Genomic DNA, 12,714 nt, shown 5'->3' on the forward strand with positions numbered 1-12,714 from the left:
TAGGGTCAGAGGAGAATTGCTGATGCCTTCTTTAAACATCATATTCTCTTGCGGTGTGTGTTGAATGCGAATGGCGGTTGAATGGGACCTACGTAGATAAGATTCATCAGGAGACTTTAACCCCGTCAAAGTTTGCTCCAAGGGTCATGCAGCCTCGACATGACTCATCATGCATTCAACTGTAATTTTCAGTAAGGAGCGAAGCGGCCATTCGAGACAATACGTGTGATCATGGAGAAGCGAAGGAAGGACCCCAAGCTCGCATGCCTGCACGTATCTAGGTAGCACTCATACCAGCGAAGAACATCGATGGTAGAAATGGTCCATGATAATTGCCTTGAAATGCTTGTCCTGGGTCAAATACATATGCTGTTCTGCCTCGGCTACTATTATTTAACCCCTGTGGTGCTTCAGAGTTGTTCCGCGAGAGTGTCCATGAGAACTCCGAGAACTTGATTCGCGTCTCCTTCTCGACCATTGCCCCAACCAAGGCCACATTCAGCTGCTTCGTCCAGAAAGAAGCCACCAGCCATCGAAACTTAGGCACGTGAAACAGACTATCAAGACTCATGTGTTGCTCACAGTGATGCTAGGCTATGCAATAGCCGCCAAGCTCTCCAGCTCCCAAGAGGGGGAGGGGGTGAACCTGCAACTTGGCAAGTGCAGGATAGGATACTTTAATGCCCGGGCTCGCCTTTGGCGCCCAATATTGAAGAATAGCTAGCACTCTCCGAACTGGACTTGGAATATCTCAATGCTGTCATACTCTTGAAAGGACATTGAGCAGGTCGTGATTATTAGCGGGTTCATCTGATGTCCTATCGCCACCACCTTCCAGAACGTGACAGAGGGACTAAGAAAATTCATTCCAAAATCATGATAGAATTGCCTTTATGAACACCGAGAACATCATTGTGAGGCTAATAGCCATGGGCGTGTCCAGAAAGAAGCAAGTGCTACCCTTGCAACCCCTTAGAGAAAGAAAAGGGGGGTAACCAAACAATCCCAGTGCCCATCAGCAGATTCGTGTTCTCTCTTTCAAAGCGTCAAACCTAGTCCGGAGCTAGGTACGGCCTAACTACCTCATCCAGAGAATCAAGAACACAGAATCCTTCAAGCTCATCTGGACTGATTTCGACAACATGACGAAGTCGGAACTGGACATTGGTCGCAGCGCGCAGCTCGTCGACAAGTTCTGCGGGTCGGGCGGCAAGCTTGACAATAAGCTCTAAGATACCAGACAGTTATCAAGCGGCCGAGTTGAGTGTTGGAGGGTCTCGCTTACGGGTCAACTTGGGTTTATATAGACTGGCAGGGGCTCTGCTTCCTCTTCACTTCTCCTGACAGCAATTCCCGGACAAGTCACCGCTGCTCACAAACACGACGAGCACAGCAGCAAATCTACAAATGTTAGCCATTTTAAATCCAATTGCCCAAATACGCAAAGAAAGACTCACGCTGCGCTCCCTGCAAAGATCTCTGCCCTCTTCGCATTGGTCATCAACCCCACGCTGAGCGCAAATGCAATCGTAAAGGCGCTGATCATACCCAGTATCGCCGCCGGCGAGCTCACAAAGTAGAGACTCGTTATCGATCCTACCAGTAGGATTATTGCAATGACGATGTTGATGAGCGCTACCGCTATCGTGATGGATCGCTCCTCGAAGCGGCTGATCCGACGGATGCCATCCCTTGAGACTTCTTCCTAATAGGCCTGAATTAGTATTTTAACGGACTACATGAAGAATACTGCCCACCTTTCCCGGCCAGTAGGCTCGGAGCGTCTTGAAGAGCATATCTGTCTCCACCGGTGCTCCAAGGGAGACCAAATCCCCCTCATCATCCAGATAGTTCTTAGCCTCCCCGCCTAAGATTGGGTTTGGCTTGCTGCCGTCCTCTCCTAGAGGCCCTCCATGGAGCTCATTCCGAGCTACCTCTAAAGCTCGTCTATTGGGGTGTTGCAACCGGGCTACCCTGCTCTGGAGATCCAAAGCTTCGTCTGTCTCCTGCGTTAGCAGAGTTCTTCCAATCCCCCAAGACTTTCTTACGGTACTCCTTCATCTTCACCCTTAGCTTTGCGACTAGGTCAACCATCTTCTTTGCGTCTTGTGTGTCCTTGTTAGCCTGCTCAACCATTATTTCCCACGTCTCCGCAGCCTGTTCTAGTGCCGTGTTACCGCTGCTGGAGACCATTTTGTCCCATCTGCTTAGTTCTCCTTCAAGTGCTAGCAGCTCGCATTGCAAGTATAGAAGGTTCCGGGCGCTTATCTCGTTAAACCTTCGGAATACAAGGAGCTCTCGGTCTTCATCCGAGGCCATCCATGACGACAAGGCTGCGAAGCCGAGGAGGTCATGTCGAAGACCTTGGTCCACGCCTCTCTCTATGTCAGGGGTTCGAGACATGATTACCAGCTAGAGTGTTTTTTCTTTTTCTTTTCGGCATGCAAGGTTCTGTTTTGCTGACGGTTCTGGAGCCGTTAGTAGATGGCAATAGAACCAGCTCAGTCGCCCTCATTCATCGTCAGGCTGTGCAACCTGTGCAACCCACAGCCTCAAAGCCTCAAAACCACTGTGACGTGTCACTCAGCTGCCTGGCGATCCAAAAACTCAGCCCCGGTGTCAAAATAATGACTGCCCTGCCCGGTGGTAATCTAGCAAATCCCCAGTGTGCAAGGTGACCATAGCCTCAATATTTGGATGGAGATCATACAGAATGCTCAGCAGGCCACGAAGCTATTGCGAGGGTTCAAATTCAGGATACCTCTTAATGAAGGTATGAGACATCGATTACTGATGCGTACGGTTCTTCGGTTTCATTGCTCTACAACCCAACTCGCGCTGAAAAGAAAAGCCCATGCTTAGATATAAGTTCTACCCAAGTCTAAACCAGTTTTATTACCTAAAGAATTATGCTTTTATCTATCCAAACGCCGTCGCTCGCTCGCTCACTCGCTAAAACCAAATAAAAAATACAGAGAAGGGTCCACGGAGACTTCATCATGAGGTCTTCCTATGGCCTACGATCCGTTCCCACCAACGGACCTTTTGACATTGTCCGGGCAATGTCCGTAAGGATGGCACTGACGAAGTAGTCATCGCACCTTGTTTTGGCCGGTGCTTGGCTCTAAACCCTTCCCAGAGCTCCTGTCTCCTATGTTCAGCAACCCAGGACTCCGCTTGTTCTGCCGAGGGGAGTGCATTGATCGCGTCCCTGATCTGGTCGCGTCGAACTCGCTCAGCTTTGACCGCCCTGGGGCTGAAGGCATGGGGAGAATTTACTGCCAAGACAAGGTCAGAGAAACTCAGTCGTAAATAAAGGGGGCGGGGAGCTCACAGTCATTGTAGCAGAGTGTTTCGAGCCTCTGCAGCTCTGGGCTGTACTTGCCGATCAACCTAATGTTATATAGTTCCGACAAGTCAGGCAACGAGTCGAGGTGCACAAGGAAGCGACTGAACCTGTCAAACACTCCGAACTCAAAGACAAAGTCGCCACTGAGCACCACATCCACCGACAGGTCGTCCAGGACGTAAAGGTCGCAGAGGACCTTCTGTCCCGAGTCGCCAAAAGCCCACTCAGCGTTGCGGACCACACCTGTGGTAAAAGCGGTTGATCCGTCGCCGAATCCAAGCTCGAGCTGATGCTCCGGCCCTCGCTCGACATCAAGGTTATTCCGCCTTGTGTACTCAGCCGACACAAGCATGACATCTGACCCAGTGTCTGGGAGAGCAAGGGCGAGCGAGTTATTGACGCCCCCCCAAATCCGCTGTCTCTCATCCCCGAGAAGGTTGAGCCGGTGTCTCCTTGTTACTTTCCTAATTTTTGAGGTGATGCGATGAATAAACTTCGTGAGTGTCTTGGTGGCATCGAGAAACTCCCTTGAGAGGATGAGGTCCCTGTTGCACCCTGGAATAATCCAGCATTTCAGCATGTATTCCTTGGCTTCTCCCAAGAAGGAAAAGGGGATCCGAACAGCTCCTGGTGATGACACTTGTTTGCCGGTCGGTAAGCGAATTGCTTGTTCAGTTCCTTTCCTGGGTACGAGGCCGGCCTTTTCAGCCAGTTGTAATGAGATCAAGTTGCACTGGGCGCCAGTATCTGGCAGGGCGTCTACGTGGTGTTTCCCAACCTTCGCCTTGACCGAATAATCTTTCAGATCCCTGGGGACAGTGTTATATTCGCCTATTCGACCCCAGGTATAAGAGTTGGCGGAGTCGGCATCGATCGCATCCTTGACTTGAGGTGAAAGTACTGGGGCGCTCACGGCCAGTTGGGGGGCTAATGTGACGCCGAGCTTGGCTAAGTGCCTTTGGTCTGTCTCTCGTTGAGATCGTGACCGAGCTCCAGTACGGAGTCTCGTCGATTTTCCTCTTCCTAGCGTGCCCGTGAGCCAAAATTCTCCCTTCGACGGGGAGAAGCCGAGCCAACTATTGAATTTATCGTCATCGGGCAGCCAGGTCTTCGTGGTCTCCCTGGCCTCCGCGAGGGCCCTCGTGATGAAGAGGCTAAAAATAGCGCTGACGCCAGGGGGGATGCCTAGCGCTGAGGCCATGGCAGGTGATGATATTCTAACGGTTGAGCAGTGCCTTTGATAGAGTCGAGTTTTTAAATTGATATAAAGTCTAAGACGAAAGTATTTAAGGAAAGAGTGGGATCTCTTATTAGGCACCACTGGATATGCCTAACGAGGCTATGGCGTGCACTTACGTTCGGTCATTCGCTAAGCGATGGGCACCTGGAGCGTGGGTGATGTGTTGGTCGTGCCGTACAGGGCGCCTGCGGTCACCTTGAAGCATGAAAAACAGTGGTTGAAAGAGCCTTGTTTTGTGAAAATGAGGGCATCGCCTCATTTGGTGATATAACGGAGCACGGCCTCCTCAGTTGGGCTGCTCTGACCGATCAGAACGCGCTATAGCTCAACACCACCCAAGCCCCAAAGGCCAAGCCCCAATTGAGGACAATTGTCACCCAAAGTTATACGTCTCAGCAATCCCGATGGTTGTATGCCCTCCGAGCAATCTCATGACCGAGTCCAAAGTTTCATTTCCCGAGATTCCATACTCATAGAGCATCCGGTCCTTTTCCAAAGCTTTGCCGCCATATATCAGTCGCACCTCACTGGCGGCGAGCCCGCTCCTCGACTGAATTTCATCATACAAACTCCCCACCGTGGCAGAAGGTCTCGTGTTGAGCGTCACCGTCGGACCCCACATAGTCGTGACAAAGATCTGGATATCTCTGGTGAAGATATTGGAGTCCTTTGTGAAGAAGACATTAGTAACTTATGATTCAAGAGGCCGAGTTCGCAAATAGGACACTGACCTTTGCGGAATCTAACAGGTCCAAGGCTTGCTCAGCTACCTTCAGTGGGATCCCCGCTTTCCTGTATGCAATCCTGACCCTTCTGAGGCAATCTTCGGCCTCAGGTCGCATCTGACGTTCCAACAACTTTTCGAGATACCGGATGATGCATCGTTCATGGGACCATGATTGAACCGGGCAACGGATAGTCTGATCTACTTGTTCTTTGAGAATAGGTAGGGACTTGTCCCCAGCCCTGCTGGAGGCATAGAATGCCGCACGGCGGCACTCCTCCGACTGTTCTCCACAAAGGTCTCTCATTTCCTGCCATATCTCGACTCCCTCTCGCTTCGCTTCGTCGTATGTGGCCTGCTCGCAGGCAGATTTTAACTTGAGATATCGCATCAGAACGACGCAGTATCTCCCCATCCATGAAACCATTGGACGAGTTATGTTGAGATCGGCGGATGAGAGACTGGGCTTGAGGCGGTCATAAGGCGCGACACGAAATGAAACAAGGTCAGTCAGGCTTTGGGTTCTTTCTGATGGACTGACGTCTTTGTGCAGCCTGTTATCGATGTATAATCGAGCTTCGCGACATCTGCGGCATAAAGACATCAGGTAGAATCCGAAACCATGATAATCCTCAACTAGCCCTTTCCGACAAGGACAGAGATCTGAGCGGCGCAGACGCCAGACTTGCATAGCGAACGCCGCGTAGCTAGCCGGGTCTTCCTGGTACATCCTGCTTAGAAGAGTATTGGCTATTTCGTTGTCCTTTTCAAGGCTCCCAAACGTCGAGTACTCGAGAACTTGTAAGAGAGGCAGTCCAATAACAGCAAGGATTGGCTTGTATGGGATGCTCTGGGCGAGGATCAAGCATCGTCTTGCATGGCTTGCCAACTGAAGATACTGCCTCCAGGGCCATATCCCCAGCTTACCTTCTTCGATGCCCCTAGCACCATAGGTTCTGGGAAGACATGGAGGTAGCCTATCTTGTTTCTCAAACGCGGAGGTGACCATACCGATGAGACAAAGCGTTAAATCGTTTTTCATCTCATCATCTTCCAAGCTGCCGGCCGCCCAGTAGTGGACAAGAGGGTGGATGTAGATCATGGACGAAACCGACCCTCTCTTGATGAAAGAGAATCTTCTCAGCATCTTCTTGGCATCGATGTATCCTCTGCGACTCAGAAGAACCTCCTTCAACAGCTGTGGCACCCATTGCTCTTCTTCTGGCGCTGCTTCAAACTCGCCACGAGGAGACCAGTAGAATTGCCCTGACAAGCAGCTTTCCAAGATGGTCAGGGGGATCTCTTCGGCGTCCAGAAGGGCAAGCATTTGTAGCAGCAGCGCTGCTCCTGGTGAATCTTTCTTGACGGCGTCGAACGAGATGGTCCAAGTTGTGATGACGGTTTCACGGCCCTGTAAATTGTATTGCGTCGACGGACTCTGACTTAGATACTCCGACTTCTCCTGGTGGTACAAATCGAGGTACTCTGCCACGGAAACTTCGGCTTCTCGGATGTAAGAGGCAGCCTGGTCAATGGCTAATGGCAAGCATCCTAGAGACTGGAGTAGATCTGATACTGGGCCCTCAGCTGCATCTTCAGCTTCGGTGATATTGGCCAAAAGCTGTCTGCCCTCCCCCTCGCTCATGTTGCCGACGTCGATGGTAGTCCACCTGAGCTTGACCGACTCGTTCCGGCTCGTGATCAGGATGGAGCCTCGCATGCCGGCCTTGAGGAACTTGCGATGCAATACGCGAAGAGCCTCTTCTGAGTCGACGTTGTCAATGATGAGGAGCCACCCGATGTTGGTAACCAGCCAGTCCGTGGCCATGTCCACATTTCCTTCAGAGATCTGACCGGTTCCTACCCCAACTTTCCGCGCAAGATAGCAAAAGCCATCAACCAGGCTGGCTTCATCCAAACCACTCACCCAGAGCACGGCAGAGTAGAATGATCGATAATCTTGGGCGAACCGAGCCGCTATCTGTGTCTTGCCAGATCCTCCTAGACCACAGAGAGCCGCTCTCTTGCACTGACGCTCCTCTGTGTCTTTTGGAGTAAGAATGGAGGCGAGTGAACTCTCAAGGGCCTCCCGGTGGACATAGTTCTTGTTCGAGTCCAGAGGGACGACAAATATCTCACGAGTCGATTGCGAGGCAGTGGGCTCTGCCATTCTTGAACTCGATTCATTCTCCGGCTGTTGCCTAGCAATAATATGTCTCAGCAAGTTTCTTGTCGTCCTTCTTCCATCCGTTGTCTTACGGTAACTCTTGAGAAGTCTCCGCGGCTGGCATCTCGGGGATAGTGCCAACTCCTCCAGCGCCAGGAGCTACTACCTCTTGCACTGCTGCCCTGGCGCCGGACTGCAGTTGGACCAGCCGAAGCGCGCATTGTTCCAGTCTCGCCTCATTTTCAAGTATATAGTTATGGGTATGCGCCGAGATCCGGCTTGTTTGCTCCCAGTCTGACAAGGTGACATCTTGAAGGCCCTGCTCCACGTTGAAGCGGAAGTAGTCATTGCTGCCGCGGTACCGCACAGCCATCTCACGGGCGACTCTGCTGGAATTGCTAGCCATACTCTGGAGCGCCCTAAGTATCGACCGTCTCGTGTTCCTAATGTCCACAACATTGCCCATGCCGGTTCCAATGCTGACGACTAGGACCTGTTGAGCGTCAGGGAATATCTGCTTCGCCTCGCCGACGAGCACATCACACGGGTTGTTGTATCCAAACCCAGCATCAATGAACTCGATCTCGTCCATCCCACACTTGATGGACTTGAAGAACGTCGTGGCTGCTGATGTGGCTCGGACAACCTCCCAGATCGTGCAGTTCTTGAAGCTCGTGGACTTGTCATATGTCTTGAACAGAGTTGCTGGTGCGTCAACATTGTCCTTTGTTATGGCTAAGACGGCTCTGTCTTGGTTAGATACGAGGGTATAGACTCGTAGGTCAATCAGCTTACGTCTTGCGGCACGTGTCATCCCGGAACAGCTTTTCTTGGTGGGAGCAAGACGCTGCACTGGACTGGTATACGGCTCGCTCAAGCGCACAGTCGGGGTCTTGGCAATATGTTCTTATCACAGCCTTAATCGCGCCCTCGAGAGAGGTGGCAGAGAACATGCCAGTAGGCGGAGCCGGAATCGAGATGCGGTGTTTTGGTCTGAAAGCCTCCTGCGCAACCATCCTGTAGGCCGTGATAGCATCTCTGACACTCATGTCCAGGCGCCCTAACATGGTCGCGATGATCCTGGAGTATCTCCGTTGGATATTGTACTTTTGCCAGTTGAACTCGGATTAGATGCTCACCCTCCAGTGCTCGTTCCACCGATGAGATCAAAGTACTGAGATGGTTTTGGGTCGTTGTCCAGCCCTTCAGCCTTGGCTATCTCATGCATGACCTTTTCCAAGATCAAGAGGCTTGATATGCCCCGGATCCCGCCGCCATCTAGTAGTTTGTCAGATAGTACACCTTAGCCAAGATGGAGTTGGCAGTCCTACCGACGCAGAGAAGTCTTGCCGTTTGAGTCATGATTCGCCTTTTGAAGTCCTTGTTGACTTACTACACATGATTACCTGTCTGACCGTGTTAGGCGTTCGGGGCATGGGTTTCTCATGAAGAGAGGAGGTTGTCGTCAGTTGTGCGTGGACTCCAACATGGTTCTGGACAGCTAGCTAATACTTTGTAATGTGAGACTTTCAGCCGCCGAGGCAGGACATCGCGGGTGATGGGCTGGATGGAAAGTATCGCCCCGGTCAAGTTGTGCTAGGGACGAATCAAACACGCCTAGTCTGCACATTGGGCGCAAGCTGGCTGGACTCCTAAATTGACGCCAACCTCACCATCCGTAATATCTCCGTGATATAACGGAGGGACCAAGAGTCTCCAACAGTATTTCCTGAGCTGATGAGAGTCATCAACCGTCCTGGCTGCTCCAGCTGTTGACTGGGACGTTGCATTGAGCTACCAATCAGGTCGACCTGTTGACGTGGCTGGTTAATGTATTAAGGAGCATCGAAGCCTGAGTAGATGGAAGGGAAGATCAAGACTCAAGTGACGGTCGAGATCCATTAGGCCAGACAGTAACCACCAAGCCCCTCCAAAGGACAAGCATGGCGACAGACCTAGTACATATTGTTTCAATGCCTGGGTATATCAATGGCGCCCAAGATTTAGGAGTTGCAAATACTCCTCCAGTTCGACATGGAACATCGAAAGCGCGCTGAAAGGACCGTGGCTATCAACAGACTTATCCGGCAGACTGGTACATACGACCATACCCACCGGAGAACTCGGGATCCCGTCCGCTCTCCCATAGATAAGCCGGTGAGGGGCGGATTAGTAGTTGGGTCGGTGACGACCAGCGAATCCCCGCTGTTGTATGTTTTTGCTCCTCATAGCAACTTCTTTTTTTGTCTTGGTTTCATGGGGCTGTTGATGATATTCAAGATGTTGTTAGTCGGGCAAGTATTGGCGTCAGCCAATGTTGTTGGTTCTCCCTTGCATTGAATGGCCAATCAGGTCGGCCTGTCGACGTGGCCTGCCATCCAACGACCGTTTCAAGCTTGTACCACCAAATAAATACCCATCTTACAAAGCTTGATCATCTTGTTATCATGTCCTCACTCCCAGATCATGTCTGGTATCTCATACTCTGTCTGTTTGAAGTCGACATTCCCGTTGAGAGATGGCAGTCCTGCGAGCCTGCCAGGCCTCATCGCGCCAATGTAGAGGTCCTACTCTCTCTGCCTCGTTTCTCGTCGTCTTCGAGATCTGGCTCAACCCATGCTACATCGTACCTTTCATCTTCGTTCTTCTAGCCATGGGTAATATGTTTGCGGATTAATTATCCAATCACTCCTCGCCCGTTCACAGCTCAGGCAGGCCACTGGCGCCATCTCCATGTACAACTGGAATCTTGTACCGCGGCCACTGCAAACGTACTTGGATTTAGTGTACGGGCGTTGGCTCATGGACTTGTTGAAGGAGGCACGCACGCTCTTGGACTTGCCCCCTGCGGTAGGCGGCCGACTTGACGCGGCACTCAACCCAATGCCATCTTCTATGGGGCTGGATACCCTCATCCTGGCCCTCACACCTCGGGTTCGGTTAGTTGATGTCACTGTGCCATCTACGGTCCCCAATAACGGATCCTCGCCTTTGCCATGGATATTAGGTGGCCAAGAAGACGAGCCCGTGAGACACGGACTCTCAAGGTGTTGCCTACCACTTTTGACAGAGGTACGGCTGACGAGGGACCGCTATCGCCCCGAGAACTTCGACCTGGTTGAGCTCGAGCCGTTACTCCTCCACCCGACCCTGAAGATACTGAGAGTCTGTAAATTCGAGTGCAGGGCGCGCCACGTCTCAGAGTTAAAGTGGCCCGACCGCGTCTCGAAGCTGGAAACTCTTGAGCTCAGGGAATGCTTCCTCGATTCGACGGGAATGAGGAGCATACTCGCCCGCTGTAGCAACATCCGCCGGTTGGCGATCCATCTCGGTGGTGAGCCTAGTCAGCTTGAACTCTGGCAGGATCATCTCATAAGCCGGCGCTCACGCCAGCCAACCGAATACAGGATATTAGAGACGCTCGACTTGACTCTATTTAGCCAGATGCTAAGGGAGCTTGCGAAAGACCTCATCGAGTTGGGTTTAAATACCGCCAGGTACAGAGATACAAACGAGATCCCGGGAGAAATCGAGTTCCTGCATGAACTCGGCTCACTACGATGCCTGAAGTTGACACCTCGCGATCTTGGCAACCCGGTCTCCCTAAGCGGAAAGCTGCCGCCATCTTTGGAGTCGCTGGTTTTGTACTACCATGCTCTGCCCGGGTATGATCGTCAACCTACCGAGGATCTGGCCAAGGTCATCGCGGCAGATGGACATCCCAACCTACGCGTGGCAGTGAGTGAAGGAGAAGCTCCTATACGGCATTTACGACATGATTAGATAGAATCTTGACATTGCGAAGATTGAATTAGTCGTGGTTCTAAGCGCTTGAGTGGTAGAAGCACCAGCTCAAGTAGAGCCCCTCTCCTACTCTCCCCTATAGTTTCTAGAATGTCATACACATCTCGCAGAGATTCTACAGAGAATCAGTATCGAAATTCCTATCGTACCTACGCTGTCCTCATTTGAAGCAGAAAAAAACACTCATTCAGTAGAGGAGAACGCGTCCGACAGCAGCCACAACTCCTGCAAGTCTGCGTCACCAACCGGAGTGCAAGGTTCGCGCAGGACTGCCAACGAATAAACAAGTCTAAGACGCACAATGAGACACCGGTTCTACATTTCGGGACAAACGTGATTAACAGGCTGGTATATAACTATGCCTTTCTTGTCTTGCGAGCCGTCTTGCAGTTTGCCCGGTCCTGCAGTTGGTGATATCGTACGAGGTTACAAGTCAGTTCATACGTCACTCGCCAGCATCATCTCTCTTTCCTCGTCGCGTACAAGCTTTACCACACTGTCCATATAATCATTTCGTGCTAGAACACAGGAGAGGCTCAAGCAGCTCCACAAGACGCTGTCCAGCTCTACCTCGGGGAATCTCATCACAAGACTCAACGATCATGCATGGTTCATGGCAGTGATACCAACGATACAGACCTAGAAGCATTCCCAGTGACTATAGATATGGCCTAGAGAAGAGGAGGCATTGTGATACATATCGTCGGAACCTCAAAGACAAAGACGCGTCTTGACAGGCAAATCAGGGACGGGGCGCGAAGAGGCTCAGCCTGCATCTAAAGTAAACAAAGACGGCAGGGCTGACTCATGCGGAGACAAAGAGATGAACAATGCACATGTATATGCCAAGAGACATGCCGTCTTTACAAACGGGAACCCAGCTTGGACAAGCAGCTCGGCTAAGTACCAGATATCATCACGATCATGCCCCGACCCCCACAGCGAAGCTATCACGAACCAAACAAAGCATCCCAAAAACACCGCAGCAAGGCATAATGCAGTCATCTTTTCTTTCACCCTCTTGTTGTTTTCTCTTTCAGCACACGCAGCCAACGCTGGCAGCCTAGTTTCCAGGCTGCATCACGCAACCCCCTCACTCACACGATTCTCTACTATTGGCCAGCGCCCAGGTCCAAGTGACCCTCTTACAGTTTTTTTCGAGATACGGTTGCATCGGGGTAGGGCCACTCAAGGCATGCCCGACTAGGAAATCGGTGCAGGTCTTCCCTTTGTTGGGGGCCGTTCTTTTTTTCTAATGAGAAGCGGCGCGGAAACATGTTCAGATGACTGGTGTGTGTATCAAGGAGGGGGGGGCGGGCGAAATGCGTGTGTGGGACGAGGTTGGAAAAGCAAGATGGGTTTCCTCAAAAGGCCGACACGTCGTCTTTGCCTGAGTTCTGCGACATTTCCTTGCACATTTCATTGTGAAT

General features: G+C 51.5%; 4 protein-coding genes across 4 annotated transcripts; 1 reads left to right on the top strand and 3 right to left on the bottom strand.

The window, feature by feature from the left end:
- Window positions 1-1,052: 1,052 nt before the first annotated feature.
- NECHADRAFT_79592 (uncharacterized protein) lies at window positions 1,053-2,403 on the bottom strand (the record flags this gene model as incomplete). Its single annotated transcript, XM_003045568.1, has 5 exons — window positions 1,053-1,226; window positions 1,377-1,401; window positions 1,458-1,705; window positions 1,758-1,999; window positions 2,049-2,403. The coding sequence occupies 5 exons, from the start codon at window positions 2,401-2,403 to the stop codon at window positions 1,053-1,055; spliced, it is 1,044 nt and encodes a 347-aa protein (XP_003045614.1).
- Window positions 2,404-2,919: 516 nt separating this feature from the next.
- NECHADRAFT_79593 (uncharacterized protein) lies at window positions 2,920-4,550 on the bottom strand (the record flags this gene model as incomplete). The annotated part of the gene is made up of 3 exons (XM_003045569.1): window positions 2,920-2,952; window positions 3,043-3,278; window positions 3,335-4,550. 3 exons carry the CDS (start codon window positions 4,548-4,550, stop codon window positions 2,920-2,922), a joined length of 1,485 nt encoding a protein of 494 aa, XP_003045615.1.
- Window positions 4,551-4,962: 412 nt separating this feature from the next.
- Window positions 4,963-5,232, bottom strand: NECHADRAFT_39591 (uncharacterized protein; the record flags this gene model as incomplete). The annotated part of the gene is made up of 1 exon (XM_003045570.1): window positions 4,963-5,232. A coding segment is annotated over one exon (270 nt), but the record flags the coding sequence as incomplete, so codon positions are not given.
- A 4,695-nt stretch (window positions 5,233-9,927) lies between these two features.
- On the top strand, window positions 9,928-11,307 carry NECHADRAFT_79595 (uncharacterized protein; the record flags this gene model as incomplete). Its single annotated transcript, XM_003045436.1, has 3 exons — window positions 9,928-10,038; window positions 10,187-11,218; window positions 11,296-11,307. 3 exons carry the CDS (start codon window positions 9,928-9,930, stop codon window positions 11,305-11,307), a joined length of 1,155 nt encoding a protein of 384 aa, XP_003045482.1.
- Window positions 11,308-12,714: the final 1,407 nt, after the last annotated feature.

This window comes from Fusarium vanettenii (genome assembly GCF_000151355.1).
Source record: "Fusarium vanettenii 77-13-4 chromosome 4 genomic scaffold NECHAsca_19_chr4_3_0, whole genome shotgun sequence".
Classification (NCBI taxonomy): domain Eukaryota; kingdom Fungi; phylum Ascomycota; class Sordariomycetes; order Hypocreales; family Nectriaceae; genus Fusarium; species Fusarium vanettenii.